Source organism: Anopheles darlingi, chromosome 3 (assembly GCF_943734745.1).
Source record: "Anopheles darlingi chromosome 3, idAnoDarlMG_H_01, whole genome shotgun sequence".
Classification (NCBI taxonomy): domain Eukaryota; kingdom Metazoa; phylum Arthropoda; class Insecta; order Diptera; family Culicidae; genus Anopheles; species Anopheles darlingi.
The window spans coordinates 40,873,439-40,890,938 of record NC_064875.1 but is presented as its reverse complement, the minus strand read 5'-3'; the positions used below and the strand labels follow the sequence as shown (position 1 = coordinate 40,890,938).

The following is a 17,500-nucleotide window of genomic DNA, read 5'->3' as shown; positions in this document are numbered from 1 at the left end:
TAGTAGAACGGTTATCGGATTATGTGTTGTTGTCTACAGTATGTTAATTTTATTCGACCAGAACGTACGATTGTCCGGAAAACAATTGTGCTCGTTGATTTCAAAGAAGAAACAAATACACATATTGCGGTGATAAACAATCCTAAATGAGTTTCGTTTTAAATCTTTTTTCTTATATATATTTTCAACAAAAGAGCTGGTTTCATTATATTTTAAGACGAACAGTAAACAATCGATTTCGCTTCATGCGCGTTGGAATTCAACATCCCAAAAACTGGGTTACGAAAGTCAGCTGGTACCTTTTTAGCAATGCTAGGAACCGATAGAACGCCTCGGACGAATAATCTTTCGCGTGTCAGAATCAGCCCTATCAAATAGAACCTTTAGCCGGTTCGATTTTTTAATACTCATTTGTGCGCTTCTCCCGACATTATCAGTTGTTCCGTCGTCAGTAGAAGCCCCATCAGTGGTGCCTATTATTTTACATACCGGATCATTGTTTGGTCATTGGGCAGGCAGGGTACACAGCTGGTAGCGTCGTGGAAGTGTTATCAGGAGCAGGTTTACGCCATCCCAATGACGGCTATATTGCTGATTCGCTGAAGGCGAAACATAACATTTTCCACTGGCTCGCTCGCAATCTTGTGGTCAGTTTTTCATCGTGTTCAGTTACAACCAGGTCGCCGAACAGCGTGGCACCATCACAAGTTATTCGGTTTTATTAGCGCATTTTCCGGGAGTAAAAACCCGTACAACTCAATCGAATAGGACACATCACGGACATTACATTATAAGTGCATTGTGTAAAGTAGTCAAGGGTAGCCGCTAGCAAAATGTTTCGATTGCACAGAACCACTGCTACGCAGCTAAGGAAATATAAGTTGAATCGAGAGCAGATCTTGGTTCCACGAGTGACGACGAGCTCGGTTCCGGTTCAATATTCAACGGAAAATGCTCTACCGGAAAGTGCTGATGTAGTTATCATTGGTTAGTGAAATTGTATTCTACTGTTCAATACGATATGGCACCTCTTGTATTCCTCTTGGCGTCAGTGATCTACAACTTTATCGTACAACTATGAATTCAAGGGTTCTTCTGATTGTCGAAGGATAAGCTGAATTGTTTGATACATAAGACTGCTGGGATCATTTCAATCAGCTAAGAGAACAGGGATTTTGATGAGTTCGACAGACAGGGTCAAGGTATCAACGTTGAACCGGAAGGGGTCCAGCGCAGCAGCAGTGTTTACCAGAAGTAGCAGAACAAGACAGGCGGCTACCTCAAACCAGGCCGCAGCGTAGCACGGTAATCTAGTAGGCTGGTGATTGCGTGCGGACTGCGCGAGCCGCACCAAGATGATAACCTCGTGACCTCTAGTGTACACAGTCAGCATGTTCGTTTTGTACGCATAGTATAGAGTTCAACAAGTTACCGACACCGACTCCGGCCATGTGGTTTAATCTGTGTATGCATGTATGTTGTGCGAATCGATCGTTGGACTCTTGTGATCGCGGGAAGTTGTTGTGTCTGAAGGGAGGGCGCGCATCGTCCTGCATCGTTCAACGCACCGTCCCCCATGCAGCGATTCCGATAAGCACGATCCGTTTGAGTCCTGGTATTATCTTTGACCCTACCGTTAGGGGTTCCTTAGGTATTTGCAAACAGTTTGCTGTTTGCGCGTTGGGTCAAAAGGTTACCACAAGTAATTCCAGTACAGTAAATGCAGTAAATGCCCTCATCCCTTACTATCGGTTTCTTCAATGCCATCGGCCAAATAAGGTTCTGACATCCTTTTTCTCTGCTCTTCTGCAGGAGGTGGATCGGCTGGCTGCAACACGCTTTACCAGCTGGCGAAACGTGGTGTCCGGGCGGTACTGCTGGAAAAGTCCAGACTAACGGCCGGAACTACTTGGCATACGGCGGGTCTGGTGTGGCGCTTGCGACCGAACGATGTCGAGATTCGGTTGCTGGCGGCTACGCGGAATCTACTGATGCGGCTCGAGGAAGAAACGGGCCACAATTCGGGCTGGATCAACAACGGTGGATTGTTTATTTCGCATTCCCCTGAACGACTGGATGAGTATCGCCGGTTGGCGACGCTTGGCAAGTGCTTTGGTATCGATTCGCATATTCTTACACCGGACGAGGCACAGAAAGTGTTTCCGCCGCTCGATCCGTCCTCCTTTACCGGGGCGCTCTACTCACCGGGCGATGGTGTCGTTGATCCGGCCATGATGTGCAACTCGTTGACCAAGGGTGCGATCGCCAATGGTGGTCTGGTGGTGGAAGATTGCGCCGTATCGCAGATCGTAACGGGGGAGAACCTGCTCGGTATGAAGGATGTTCGTGGTGTCGTCACCGGTAAGGGTATGATCCGGACGAACACAGTCGTAAACGCGACCGGTGTCTGGGGTCGGGATCTGATCGAACCACTCGGGGTTTACTTGCCGCTCATACCGATGCGCCACGCGTACGTCGTGTCGGAGACGATGGATAGCGTACACCAGATGCTACCGAACGTGCGAGATCACGATTTTTCGTTGTACTTCCGAATCCAGGGAAAATCGATCTGCATGGGAGGGTATGAGAATAATCCGATTCTGTTGAACCGAGTACCGGGAGACTTCCATTTTGGACTTTACGATCTCGATTACTCGGTGTTTGATACGCACATCGAGGGTGCGGTGAAGTTGTGTCCTGCCTTTGGTCAGGCTGGCATTAAGAGTACTATCTGCGGGCCGGAATCGTTCACCCCTGACCATAAGCCACTGATGGGACCGGATCCGACCGTTAGTGGGTTATTCCACAGCGTTGGCTTTAATTCGGCTGGTATGATGCTTGGTGCGGGTTGTGCCGAGCAGCTTGCCAACTGGATCATCCACGAACGCCCGGAGCAGCACATGTTTGCGTACGATGTGCGCCGGTTTTCGCCCAAACAAAAGAAAGCCCTAAACTGGGCGACCGAACGAAGCCACGAGGCGTACGCCAAGAACTATAGTATTGTCTTTCCCCACGATGAAGCACTGGCCGGTCGGAATTTTACCGTTGATCCATTCCACAAGGTAACAAGATCAGTGCAGTACAGGGAGTGAGCGTCCTGACCTGATCAGCATTTCTCGCTCCTCCCCCGCAGCAAATGATCCAGTATGGCGCCGTGATGGAGGAACGTCATGGTTGGGAACGGCCTGGGTACTTCCTTGAAGATGAAACGGTCGTGGTGCAACCGTACGATTGGTATGGATACTACGATCATCCCAAGAACTCCAACACGCACTACGAGGAAGCACTAAAGGGTGATTACAAGTTCGGTTTCTCCGACCATCACGATCTAGTAAGATGATTTGTGCCGTTATCTAGCTTCGATTCTATCATCAATCTGTCGTCGTTAATTCTATCTTCCAGATCGGCGAGGAAGCACTCACGTGTCGCCACGATGCTACCGTCTTCAATCTTAGCTACTTCTGCAAACTTTTCCTAACCGGTAGCCAGGCAAAGGAGGCGGCTGAATGGATCTTTACCGCCAACTTGGATAAGCCCGTCAACAAGTAAGGTCGTCGCACACCGAGGAAGCGCGATGGCTACTAACGAGTTGTGCGCTTTATTGTCTTCGTTGCAGGACAATCTACACCTGTGCGCTGAACAAACGGGGCGGTGTCGAGGCCGATGTTACCGTTAGCATTCTGGAGTCCGGTGTTGGTGGTTTGCATGATCCAATTTTCAAGGTAAGTAGCCGGTCCCTGGTAGTAACCTTTAGTTGAGCTACGAATGTGATAATTGCTTGCAGGGTCGTGGGTACTACATCGTGGCCGGAGGTGCATCCGCTTATCACACCAAATGCCACATTCTGGCGGCGATCCAGGAGAAAGCGTTCCGGGCCGTCGTGAGCGATCACACCGAGGAGCTCGGAGTGCTCTCGATTCAGGGCCCCAAGAGTCGTGATATTCTGCAGAAGATCACAGACTTTGATCTGTCGAACGATGAAGCGTTCCCACCGAACTCCACGATGGTGCTGACGATCAAGATCAATCCGCACTACAGCTGCCAGGTGCGTGTGCTGCGCGTCAGCTTCGTCGGTGAGCTCGGTTACGAGCTGCACATTCCGGAGGAATCCTGTAACGACGTGTACAACGTGCTGATGAAGGCGGGTTATAAGGATAATCTGCGTAATGCCGGTTACCGGGCGCTATACTCGCTCAGCAGCGAAAAGGGTTACCATCTGTGGGGTTACGATCTGCGCACGGATGATACACCGATCGAGGCGAACCTGGGTTTCGTTTGTCGTAAGAAGGGTGATTACCAGGGCAAGGAGGTGGTCGAACGTCAGCTAGCTGAGGGTGTGACGCGTCGATTGGCATTCTTCACACTCCGGGAACAGGTGAGAGCTGGTCGAGGGTCCTTTAAAGGGGAAATCACGTCCTTGATGCAATGACTTCCCTTGTGTTTGCAGGTACCGATCTGGGGATTGGAAGCGGTGTACCGTGATGGCGAGATTGTTGGTCATCTGCGACGGGGCGAGTACGGTTACACACTGCAGAAACCGATTGGCCAGGCGTACGTGCAGCGTACGGATGGGGCTGCCATTACGAGTGATTTCCTGAAGTCGGGACGCTATCAGATCGAAGTGATGGGCAAATTGTACGACGCCGATTGCCATCTGAGAAGTCCGTTCGATCCTAAGGGTCAACGAATGCTCGGAATATACAAATAAATTATGCGCTTCTCGCCACTTAAGTGTCAACCGAACCGATCGGGCCCATCTCTTCCCCTTTCCCTCTCTGTCTGTCGAAGTTCTAGGGATTTATGGCCTTTTGAGCGGGTTTTGCATAATTTACGATCGACTCCGCTCCGTTTTCATGCACGCACGCACGGTAGAACTCGATGTGAAACGATTAACCACAAATCTCGTGAGGCGTTAGGCCACGCGGTGCGGTGACCGCACCTTCGCTCTGGTTTCGGTTCCGGATGGGACGTTGTCATTCGATACGCTTCGTTACACTTTCTTCGAGAGCGAGAGAGGACTGACGTACGACGCTTTCCCGGACAAGGACACTTCACTCGTTCTCACTGGAGTTCTCGGTGCAGTAGTAATAGGATCTTCGTGAGTTGCAGGACTTCGAAGATCGAGAAAGAAAAAAGAACTGGGAAATCCTGGGCCGATGGGCCATCGCGGGTGCGTTCCTTTCGAATGGTCTGGGTTAACTGCACTCTTCGGCTACGACCCGGACCGGCTTCGGTTCGGTAATAAATTGTTCCTAATTTGTCATAAATTTTTACAGCTCGTTCCACGGTGACACGCGACACGGCGCGACTATGGCGCGAGGTACTAATGTGTGGCATTTAACGATTTCCGATCGCCTGCTTTCTCTCTCTTTCTTTTCTCTTTTTTATCATCTGCTTGTACGATTCCTATGCAGATTACCAATTTGAAAATGGCTTTTTCTTAACTCGAAAAGAACTGTCCAATCCGATATTCTCAAGAGACCTTTCCACTAATCAAAGAAGTCAATGAACGACCACTAAATACCTCTAAATACTTGACTCAAATGAATAGGAGTTTAATTTTTCATTTGAATTTTCCTTTGCATCATTTCCGTGTCACAAGCGTGACTTTGTGATTGGTCGAAAGCATCACGCTTGCTCAGCATCCGTTATAAGCTCCTCCCACGAGTTGAAGATTAAAATTAGAACCGTTCGCACGGTTGGCACGCGGCGTGAGGATATATCCTCGCAGTCCACCGATAGTCTGGCGCGATGGCTAGACCGTGAAACAGTTCTACAATCATTTCTCAACTGGCAGTGCGAGCACTAATGAAGGATAATCCATACGAAGGATACTTTACAAAGTAGTTACAGTGTGTGTTTGTTGTTCAAAATAATATGATTAAGATTAGAGTGACCGCGGCTGGTGCAACTATGAATAGTATTTCCAGTGCAGTATTTTAGTGACATTTGGTGTGAGGTTTAAAAATATTGCAACAATAATAATTGATCAGAAGCTAATTGTTTTCGTCAGTCGATTGTAATCGGTGACATCGGTTAGAAAGTGTAGTGATCATTGGTGATCGTAATTGCAGCTACAGCGATCAGTAAAATGCCGAAACGAAAACGAGCTCCCTCACCAAAGTACGATCTGCTCGAGGATGGCTTCGATGATGATCTCAGCTCAAATGGTAACTAAAGCGTCGGTCCTCATTAATAATATGTTGATTTACTAACGAATATGTAAAGTAAACTCTATTTGGGCGGAAATGTTAGGACAAACATATTCGATGCTTATGTATTTTTTTCGAACATTAAGGTTCCAATTCCAAAATAATTCTTCTCTATCAATATTAATCAATATTTGTTACATCACACTTCATTGACAAAAAGAGACAAACATTTGTTAATGTGCAAAGAGTCTTTTTTTAGTTTTGGATCAGTTACTTTTTGAATGATTGCGATTGGAATTTTACCGTACCATTGAATAAGATTGTAAATTTTACAAAAGTTAGTTTTAGATTATCTGTAACAATAGCAGCAGAATACGGCGATTAAGAAATATAATTTTTATAAGCAGATAAGTCAAATCGATTAAAAATTTCAATTGCTTCGATGCAGTCGTTTATTTCTTCGTTTAAATAAACGAGGGTTGATATTTTCATCCGAAAAATGAGCTTTAAACTTAGCTTAAACTTTAAACTATTTAAATTTATTTTTCCCCAATATCCTAATTCATCTACTTTTGAAATTCTTCAATGAATTTGGGACATTATGCTCAATCTGTACGTAAAATTTAATTTACAATCCAAATATAGCTTTTTTCTCAACCATGTTTGCAACTACCACGACATCATTAAAAAGGAGGATATGAAATGTGAATGCACTAGCCTAATGCACTAGCCACTAATGAAATTTCTACTTTTTGCATTTTTTCGCGAATGCTTATCCTTTCAAGAATGTTCTATGAAATTTTTGAATAAATCAACGAAAAACTAACAGAGATATTGATTTTTGAAAAACCGACTTGAATCAATACATCTCGCTACATTAGGAAGGTTATACGAAAACCTACGTTTCCAAAGACGGTGCACATCGTTGCATAAAAACTATTGGACTATTCGATTTGAACTTTTGAACACTTTATCTCTACACTAGTTACTAGGTAGCCCCGTCAAGTTTTCATAAGAAATATTTATTTTTGCATTTACACAAAACTTGTTTTTCGAGGCAGAATCGATCACCTAAAAAAATACAGTTTGGCAGATTTGCCTTTCTAGATTGAATACTATGAATGTAGTTTTGTTGCTTAATCTGAAATTTAGGCAAAAAAAATAATTTGAGTGATTTCGTCAAAAAAAAACTTCAAAAATGACCCTTTTTAAAACCCCAAATTAACCTTAGCTCTCCGTTTAAGAATAAACGCATAAGCTACTCAATTGATGCGGCATAAATGTACTAAAAATCAATTGTTTTTACCACATAAACTTGGAGCATCCACTTTGCTTTTCTGCCTTATCCAGATGACAAACCAGACACCCCGATACAACGGAATGCAGCGAACGCACGGGAGCGGGCGCGAATGCGAGTGTTATCGAAGGCATTCTTTAATCTTAAGCGCAACATCCCGTGGGTACCGGCGGACACGAAGCTCTCCAAGCTGGACACGTTGCGGTTGGCCAAGAACTACATCAACTATCTGGCTGCCACACTCGACGGTCAGTCGGTGGAGGATTTTTCCTCCAATCTAGCGCAACCACCAAAGACGGTAAGTCCACAATCGCGCAGCAGACGACCGGTACATCAATCGTTGATTAACAGTTTAACCGGATCCATAACGCGGTAAGCCGTCTGGGCGATAGTTTGTGACGTAACGGCGTAATCTCGGTTTGGTTGAGGGGTAAATTTAGCCAACAATACTGATCGCCCCTGCCATCGAGTATAATACGAGTGCTTACGAGTGCTGGGAAACGATCAGCGCTGATCGTTTCCCTCCACCATCTTTTACACCCCAGAAGTAACACAAAGACGCTCGACGATGTGCCAGGTGGATCGCATCATCCGTGGCTGCGTGGTTGGCTCCCTCGCGTGAAGATGCTTCCTGATCGACGCGTCCTGCGCTAAGAGTTCCCGCGATCGGGCCTCTCCCGCCCCCCCGTTTACCGACCCGATCGGCGCTGCTATAACTTTTCATCTCGAAATGTGATGTTTACAAGTCATTAGAGCTGAACAAATAGACGCGACGCGATCCTTTTTTGTTGTTTAGTTTCTTCTTCTGCCCAGAGTCTTTTCGATGGTCGCACGCTTAATGTGCCGCCACGCTAGCAGTTGAGCGACGCGCGTGTGATGGGCACTCGAAAGGCTAATGAGTCATTAGTAAATGCACTTCCTCCTCCCAGCAGGCCCAGGCGGCGGCGACGGCGGGATTTAGGGTGGTGCAGGTGACACAGATCAGACGACCGACCGGAGGATTGATAGGCGTTGATAGGGGATTCGCTCGAAACGTGAAAAATCCTATTTATGAAAAGCCTATGCCTCCAGGCAGAATAGAACAGTTTTCGCGCTTTCAAGTCAAGCAGGACTCGACGTCCGTCTTCGACGGAACGGCGGTACCATGACGGAAAGATGATGTAAATCTGGCCACGACACGAGAACCGTAGAGCCGTTGGAAATTTGATGCTTCGACGCGCTCTTATGATGGATTGCGGCTGCCATCGGGATGCCGTTTGCGTGGTGGCGGCTATAGGCCGAGGTTTCCCTTTTCCACGCCATTCTACTTTGAACCATAAAGACCTGCATGGCGCATGATGGTGGTCACGTTAGGAGATAGCGTGGTCTCTCGCTCACACACTCAATCCTTTTGCTCCGGACGGACCTCACAGACAGATTAATTGTGAAACAAATGTCTTGTTTACAGGACCACTGAAAAGCGATATCCAAACAAACACTTGGCCGTCATGTAAACACACTCCGCCCTTTCCCGGGGGTGTAACAATGAAAAACGCGTCCACAGCCACAGGAAGAAGACCACGAAGAATGTGGAATGATGATCACGCTTCTATCGCTTGTTAGTCGATCGTCTATGGAAAATTCAGACTAGGAATGGCCATCTTTTATGACGATCTCAACACGATCAGGATGGTTTTTCATGAATATGGCGTTTGATCAGATGCTTAACATGAAAACCTTTTCATTTTACATATGATCGTATGATCATTAGACGTAGTGAATGTTTATTAAATATCCTGTAAGGATGTATCGACAGCAGATGGTTGCATCATGGGACACTCTGTGTCGAAACGTCCACATCTCAAGATTTCCGGCACCGATTCCGTTGCAACAGCCCAACTTCCGTATAAACACTTAGGAAGTGTTTATTTTGTTTCCAATTGTCTAGCAGACAAGAACCGTCCATTTTCCATACATACGCCATTTGCAAGGTACTTCAATGAAAATATCATATTACCCCGCACTGGAATGAGTCGGCGAGGGTCGATCTCGTGGATCGAAGATTGCGTCCGTTGGGCAAGACTCGAGAGACGACACATTGGTCCTCATATTTGGTATTAAATTCTAGGGCGCAGTATTGCTAACGCACAAATTTCGTTGTTTGATCATCCCTTCTCGACAGGCATGGCCGTTCATTTTCCAGCAAGTTCAACCACACCCGGAACCGGCCAAATCGAAACAACAGCAGCAGCAACCGTCCTTCGGTCCATCCACTACGCCACCGACACCGAATGCGGCAAATGTCGGTCAAATCTCGGGTGCGGTTGATCAAAAGTGGAGCGACTACGCAAAGGATGGCACTTGTCGTGACCCGTCGGCCGGTGTCGGCGGATCGGAAGATATCGAATCACAAGGAAGCAGCGTAAGCCCTCCGAACCGGCTTCATCATCGTACGGGGACAACCACGGGCAGCAGCATGGTTCGATTCTCGGAAAGCCAAGCCGTGTCGTCGAGCGGTATGGAAGGTGTCAACGACTACGACGGGGGTGGTTTTGGGGAGCCAATGGTTGTCTGTGCTGCGCCGCAACCCCAACACCAACTACAGCGTCAGCAGGTACTCCATCAACAACACCATCAGTCTCATCTACATCAGCATCATCATCATCAGCAGCAGCAGCAGCAGCAATCGCAACAGCATCATGAACATTCGATGGTGCAACATCAAGACCATCATCAACATCATCATCATCATCATCATCACCAGCATCAGCTGCATCAGCAGTATGCTGCTGGTAGCTCGATGACCGGTGGACAATCGCACAACGGTGGATGCCACCTCGGGAGTGGCATACCAGCGTCTTACCAGCGGCAGCAGCACATGACTTCGATCGGTGGTGATTGACGAGACCACCGGACAGAGTTGGGAGGAAGCAGTGCGCTGCGTCGATGGGAAACACCTGTATTGTATTTAGGGGACATTCTTTTCTGTCTGATATGTACCAGAACCAAAGTATTAAATTGTATTGCTAAACTCATTTTCGGCCCAAAAATAAATATGCAACGAATGCCTGGAGAACACCGTATGTTCTTCAATTTTTTATGGAATTTTGCGACTTTTCTTTGAATCATATCTAGTTTAAATTCTTTCCTCTTGAATAACGTTTCAAAATTAGTAAAAGAGAATGAAGAGTACGCTTGAATAAATGAAGGAATTGTTTTCAGTCATCAGACGTTTGACTTTTTCCACGCATAAGGACGAACGAACCGTATGTTTATCAAATGTTGATTATTCGTGGATAAACTGATCGTCAGATGGTATTTATGAAGGTTTATGTGAAAGGTATGCCAGTATCATGGTTGAAATAACTGTATCCTACTCCTACGCAAGCCTTACTGTTCCCCAAATCCTCCAGACATAATGTTTTCCATGATCATAGCACATTATTGGCCATAGCAAAAGTTAGTAATCCTAATTAACAAAGGGAGATCGTAAGATGATAGTATTCAGGTGTGCAGCCTATCAAAAATATCGCAAATACGTTGTTCATTACTATTCATTACTCAAGTTCTACACATGCGAGGGAACTGGAAACAAAGCCTCAACATTTGTTGAGGAAATAAATAATTCAAGTTTGCCTTGCTAAAAATCGCACGATTAGTAGGGTCTGATTTTCTTCTTCAGGGGAATTCTTTCCCGGGAATCCCGTAATCCGTTATGAAAAATTGAATTTTAAATGAACCAACTGCAACACAACTTCTTCTATACACTGTACCACACCACACGCACACAAAGGCGAGCGTTACCAACACATACGCGTCTTTTTTGTGTACGTACACGAACCCCGATTTGACAGCCTGCAAGCACGTTTTCCAGCCGCGCAGATTTAAAAAATAATAAATAATACCTGTTCGTGGCGTTTTCCGAGTGAAAATCCGGCTTTTCCGTAGTTTAAGGTGTTCCACGAATCATGTCGGCGCGGGAGGACGATGACCGGATGGAGGTAGCGGAGGATCAGAACATCGAGGATGCCATTCTCGAAGACGCAAGCGATGAGGAGGATAAAGAAGAGACCACCAACGGCGGAGGCGGTGGCGGCAGGTCAAAAGCGAAGGTTTATCTACCCGGTCAGGCACTGGACAATGACGAGGAGCTGGTCTGCGATGAGTCGGCCTACATTATGCTACACCAGGCCCATACCGGTGCTCCGTGTTTGAGTTTCGATGTGGTTCAGGATCCGCTCGGAGACGATCGGGAAGAATTTCCACTGACGGCGTTCCTCGTGGCGGGAACGCAGGCGGCCCGGACCCACGTGAACGGGGTGATCGTGATGAAGATGTCCAACATGAACCGCACACAACGTGAGAAGGATGACGATGAGTCTGAGGATTCGGGCGAGGAAAGCGATGACGAAGATGTGGGAGGTGATGGCAAAACGCCGAACCTGAACTGTGCACTGATCAAACATGCCGGCTGCGTGAATCGGTTGCGCGTAACCACCTTCAACGGGACACAGTACGTGGCGAGCTGGAGCGAGATGGGGCGCGTACACATTTACAACATCAACGAGCAGTTGGCGGCGGTCGATGATAATCACGCCTGTCGTACGTACCAACAGAACAAGGTTGGCGATGGAGTGAAGCCAGATTTTACGTTCTCCGGACACCAGAAAGAGGGCTTCGCCATTGACTGGTGCCCGACGACGCGCGGTATGCTGGCCACTGGTGACTGTCGACGTGATATACACATCTGGCGCCCAAACGATAAGGGTTCGTGGAACGTAGATCAACGACCGCTCGTCGGCCATACGGATTCGGTCGAGGACATTCAGTGGAGTCCGAACGAAGCGAACGTTCTGGCATCCTGCTCGGTGGACAAATCCATTCGCATCTGGGACTGTCGAGCGGCTCCCTCGAAAGCTTGTATGTTGACGGCAGACAACGTGCACGAGAGTGATGTCAACGTGATTAGCTGGAACCGGAACGAACCGTTGATAGCCAGTGGTACGTAAGATCGGGATGGAATATGTTAAGGTCACATTTCGAGTTGTTGCTCTCTAATCCATTGCTGGTACTTCTTTCAGGTGGCGATGATGGTGTACTGCATATATGGGATCTGCGTCAGTTCCAGACGAAAACACCCGTTGCCACGTTCAAGCACCATACTGACCACATTACGACGGTCGAGTGGCATCCGAAGGAGTCGACCATTCTTGCATCCGGTGGAGACGATGATCAGATTGCACTCTGGGATCTTTCGGTGGAGAAGGACGAAGCGGAAGCGGAGATGAACGATGATCCGAACCTCAAAGAGCTTCCACCGCAGCTGCTGTTTATCCATCAGGGGCAGAAGGAAATCAAAGAGCTGCACTGGCACCCACAGCTCAAGGGTGTCATCCTGTCGACCGCCCACAGTGGATTCAACGTTTTCCGTACGATAAGCGTGTAGTTTACACGATTTTGTTGAATAAAGCCAAATGGCTCTTCGGGCTTTATTTACACGATCGCACAATATTCGGCGTCACTTGGCTGTGATTATGACTCATCTGGTTCCGTGACACGATTGATCATCGCAAGATTCACCAAATGTCTCATCGTGGGTCGCCCGTGTGGACAGTTCTGTGAAGAAATAGAGAGGGAGGAATACAGAGATAAAACCGAAAATCTTCAAAAGGTAATGGATTGTAGTAAGTCTCCTAGTTACCCATGGTTGCTCGATCTCGCCCATGTGGCGCACGAGACGCTCCATTTCGCGCACCGACAGCGCCGTACCGATCATGACCGATTTACGGCAGGCACGGGAGGCAAACATGGCACGTACGCGTGATGGCCGGCACACCGTTCCAGGTGCATCCTGCAGCATAAAGATCAGCTCATCGATATCCTCTTTGCCAAACTCCCAGTTCCGGCTGAATGGTTTGGCAATGAGCCGCACCTTGCGTGTCGTTTCAGCGGCACCATCGATCTCAAACTTAAACCCATTCATCTCGAACACATCCAGATTGTCGATCAGGACCATCTCGTTGACCGCCGTCAATTCGAGGGGCTGCGCTACCACCAAGCGCTGATTCTGCAATACCGTGGTACGCTGCAGATCCTCAAAGTTGTACTTCTCATCCGTAGCATGCTGATCGACGATGAACAAATCATCACCGAGACGACATACGATAAAACCAAGATTGAACTGGCCCACGATTTTCATTGCCGCGAAATCGGCTTTCGTTATTTCCGTCTGCAGCTCGTTTTCGGCCGCCTTGTTGCTGGTTGGATTGATCTTGCTCTTGAACCGGACCCGGGTTAGTGAGCACCGGTTTGCGATCTTTTCCGCTTGCAATTTATTTTCACGCTCGATCAGTGGTTCCAGGGTGTCAAGCGATACCAGAAGCTGGTGATGGTTGCGTTTGCGCAACTCATCTTGCTCATCCTCCTCGTCGGATGGAGCCTCGTCGATTATGATTGTTTCGCCGTTCATACAGTCGCTTAATTCTTGTTTAATTGCACTTCCTTCATTCCGAGATGCATCAAATAGTGCAATCGATTCGCTCGAAGACGTTTGCTCGACGGTACAGCTGAGTTTTGATACCATCTGGGACACGGACTCCTGTGAGGAGGTTCCTCCGCTGATGAGTTCTCTCGTCAATAATGGTGACGTTGGAGGTAGCACATCCGTAGCCGAAGCAGGAAGTTCTGTTTGAGTGCATCTTATAACACGAACGGATTCATGTTCTTCAGCTGATTGAGTTGGTTTCTCAGTAGGTAGTTCACTTCCTGATTCCGGACGTAGAATCGTTAGATCGTAAGGATTGTCTTCATTCTTTATCATTTTGATCGATCGTGTCCGGTGCTCCTCATCACACATCGAGTCATTTTGTCCACTAGAGTCGCCGGCACTGGCAGAGGTTGTTGATGTGGTTCCGAGAAAATTTGATATTTTCTGCAAACCATTAGACGTTCCAGTTCGTTTACGCTTCAAACCCGTACCAGAACCACTTGCTTTCGGAACCTCGAAGGTGAACTGCATTTCGCTGGCGCTGCAACTGTCAATCCCCTTCTTCTCCAGCTCATCCTCCGCTTCGTCCTCATCACCCTCCTTATCCGAAGGCAGCGAGAGATTCATGAGGCGACTCGAATCGCTGAGATTCAAATTCTGTACCTTGAAAGAGGACGGCACGTTACCGAACGTTTTCTTGATCGATTTGCGAACCGCGAGCATGATGATCTTCTCCTTGTTCATCAGCACCATCCGTTTGTCGGGTGTCAGATTCACGTCCACCTCCGATCGATCGAGTTTGAGGTTGAGATAGACGAAGGGTTGCTGGTGAACGTTGTAGCGATGGTACGCATCGTTGATGAGCTTGCTGATCTGCCGGGGTTCGCAGGGCCGTGAGTTGACGAAGTAAAACTGTCGATCCTTGCTGCTACGCCCAGCACCGTGCGCACAGCTCGAGATGTAACCCTCGATCGTGTACTGCGAGAGATTGAAGTTGTCTACCTCTTCCTGTGTGAGCGCCAGACTTTCGTCGAAATCACTCTCGTCCAAATCCTGGATTTTCCCGTTGCTTCCGATCGCTGGCTTCAGCTCCAGCAGATCGGCCGTTTGCCGTGGCCCAAACAGCGCCGTGACATTATCGAGCACGCGTTGTGAACCGGGCGTGCTCATGATGACCGATTTGGCTCCTTTGGCGCTCTGATTCGTGCAAATGATGCGCACTCCCACCGAGACCAGACAGTAGGCTTGCAGGATCTGGCACATACGCAAGAACTCACGCTTGATGTTACGCTGAAACTCCTTCTTTCGCACGGGTAGTGTCGAGAATAGGTTGGTAAGCGTAACAGTCGTACCGAGGGGGCGGGCGCATGGTTCCTTACGCTGTATGCGCCCTTCGTGATTCAGCGTTAGCTTGGTGGCATGATTTGCCGTACTGTGGCGCGTCACTATGACCATATCCGATAAGGCACAGAGTGAACTGAGCGCTTCGCCCCGGAAACCGAATGTTTCGATCGATTCAAGGTCCGTAAACTCCTTAAGCTTCGACGTATGGTACTTGGCCGCTGCAAGGGATAGTATTTGAGTACAGTTTAAATGAAATCTAGTAACACATAGCATGCGCTCCACTAAAACTTACTCAATCCTTCAAAGTTTTTCTCTTCCACGCCGCTTCCGTTATCTGCGACCTCGACCAGCTCCGAACCGTGCTCGCGGAGTTTCACCTCGACCAGTGTAGCGCCCGCATCGAGAGAATTCTCCACCAATTCCTTAACAGCGATCGCTAAATTCAGAACCACCTACAAGGCGAACACGTTTTCAAACGTTTGATTCCAGTTCCGGGTGGATTCGAGACTCACCTGGCCGGAGCATATTTTGTGCACCGTTTCCTTATCGATTGCGTTAATCTTCCTCGATTCCGCGGTCGTAGCCGGCAGGACCGTTCCCTCCTCAGCCATTTTCAGACTCAGTTTTATGTTTCGGGCAAAACAAAATCGAAAAATTTAACACAAAACGTTTCACATATTTTTTAGGTTGATGTTTCCAACCGCTTGCTGAATGCTGGTTGAATATGTTCGTTCCCTTAGGTTACTAAAAACATTTTCCGTAATCTTAATTGCAGGAGCTTGCCGTGATGCTGGCTGGAACGAGAATTCGATCGTTAAAACAGATTCTTGCTGAATCGCGAACCTGAAAACTTGCCGGTTGCAGTTTTGTACGGGTCACGGTTTTAAAGCCGGGAAGGCCTACTTTTCCTACGGGAATGACGACGAGAGTGGACGCTTATTTACTCTTATCACCCTTTTTTATCACGAAATCGTTCAAAAAAGTTTAAAAACTCCACTTTTTGCCGCGATTTTTTAACCAAAACAAACAACTTTGCAGCGCGCATTTTGGAAGCAGTTTATAACTCGGGATCGGGAGTCATAACTCAGAATTCAAATTCCTCCGTTGGCGGTATTTTTTTCTTCCTTTTTTGCGAAAAATGCTCATTTTTTTTTAACTAAATTCTTAAGAGGACTAGCTAAATCCATCCATCCCACATAGGCCACAAGATCGATACATAAGAGATAGAGAATGCAGATCGAAAGCATAAGCAAACATTTGAAACGGAAGTCTGAGCACACGGAGGAAAGAAACAAAACTGGGGATTTATTACATTGACGATATTGGGGATTTATTAAAAAACATATGTTAACAAAACAATTTAAAACCATGCCCCATCCATGTCCAAACCAACCATGTTAAACACAGTTAGAATTCATCATCGCCGTAGTCGTACTCATCGGCCAAATCTACCGTGTCGCCGGCCACCTCTTCGTAGTCCCTTTCGAGACAGGCTAGATCGTCGCGAGCTTCCGCGAACTCGCCTTCCTCCATGCCTTCCCCAACGTACCAGTGTACGAAGGCACGCTTCCGGTACATGAGATCGTACTTATGGCTCAGCCTGGCCCAAGCCGTCGAAATAGCGGTCGAGTTCGAGAGCATACAGACGGCACGCTTTGGCCGAGCCAACTCGCTGCCCGGCAATACCCAAGGAGGCTGATGGTTGATACCAATCTTGAATCCGGTAGGACACCAATCGACAAAGTTAATGTGCCGCTTGGTTTTGATAGCGGCAACCGCCGAGTTGGTGTCCTTGGGCATCACGTCACCCCGAAAGAGCAAACAGCAGGCCATATACTTGCCCATCCGAGGATCGCACTTGACCATTGTGTTCTCGGCCGTGAAGCAAGCATTCGTGATCTCGGCCACTGAGCTGCTCTCGTGGGACGCCTTCGATGCAGAGATCAGCGGTGCGTAGGACACGAGCGGATAATGTACCCGCGGGTAGGGTACCAGATTGGTTTGGAACTCGTTCAAATCCACGTTCATTGTTCCATTGAAACGCAGAGAAGCCGTCGTCGACGATACCACCTGGGCAACCAGCGCGTTCAAATCGGTGTATTTAGGACGATCGATCTGGAGCGTCTTGGAGCATATTTCATACGTGGCCTCATTGTCCATGATGAAGCAGCAATCGGATGTATTCATCGTTCCGTGCGTACACAGCACACTATTGTAGGGTTCAACGACAGACGTCGATAT

General features: G+C 47.7%; 5 protein-coding genes across 5 annotated transcripts in view; 3 read left to right on the top strand and 2 right to left on the bottom strand.

The window, feature by feature from the left end:
• The first annotated feature begins 553 nt into the window (after positions 1-553).
• Positions 554-4,736, top strand: LOC125958331 (sarcosine dehydrogenase, mitochondrial). The gene is made up of 7 exons (XM_049691611.1): positions 554-987; positions 1,813-3,062; positions 3,134-3,331; positions 3,403-3,545; positions 3,617-3,722; positions 3,785-4,375; positions 4,448-4,736. The coding sequence occupies exons 1-7, from the start codon at positions 834-836 to the stop codon at positions 4,706-4,708; spliced, it is 2,703 nt and encodes a 900-aa protein (XP_049547568.1). The 5' UTR covers positions 554-833; the 3' UTR covers positions 4,709-4,736.
• A 1,212-nt stretch (positions 4,737-5,948) lies between these two features.
• LOC125958341 (uncharacterized) lies at positions 5,949-10,496 on the top strand. Its single transcript, XM_049691622.1, has 3 exons — positions 5,949-6,170; positions 7,503-7,747; positions 9,611-10,496. The coding sequence occupies exons 1-3, from the start codon at positions 6,092-6,094 to the stop codon at positions 10,328-10,330; spliced, it is 1,044 nt and encodes a 347-aa protein (XP_049547579.1). The 5' UTR covers positions 5,949-6,091; the 3' UTR covers positions 10,331-10,496.
• A 785-nt stretch (positions 10,497-11,281) lies between these two features.
• Positions 11,282-12,937, top strand: LOC125958336 (glutamate-rich WD repeat-containing protein 1). The gene is made up of 2 exons (XM_049691616.1): positions 11,282-12,429; positions 12,510-12,937. Exons 1-2 carry the CDS (start codon positions 11,397-11,399, stop codon positions 12,872-12,874), a joined length of 1,398 nt encoding a protein of 465 aa, XP_049547573.1. The 5' UTR covers positions 11,282-11,396; the 3' UTR covers positions 12,875-12,937.
• On the bottom strand, positions 12,898-16,206 carry LOC125958332 (mismatch repair endonuclease PMS2). Its single transcript, XM_049691612.1, has 5 exons — positions 16,111-16,206; positions 15,772-16,049; positions 15,552-15,711; positions 13,130-15,477; positions 12,898-13,044 (listed from the first exon to the last, which is right to left on the bottom strand). The coding sequence occupies exons 2-5, from the start codon at positions 15,868-15,870 to the stop codon at positions 12,961-12,963; spliced, it is 2,691 nt and encodes an 896-aa protein (XP_049547569.1). The 5' UTR covers positions 15,871-16,049; positions 16,111-16,206; the 3' UTR covers positions 12,898-12,960.
• Positions 16,207-16,666: 460 nt separating this feature from the next.
• The window catches only part of LOC125958337 (tubulin alpha-8 chain-like), a 1,517-nt gene continuing 683 nt past the window's right edge, over positions 16,667-17,500 (bottom strand). Inside the window, exon 2 of the mRNA XM_049691617.1 lies at positions 16,667-17,500. This exon is cut by the window's right edge and continues 516 nt beyond it. Within this exon, the coding sequence (XP_049547574.1) occupies positions 16,667-17,500 (834 nt within the window).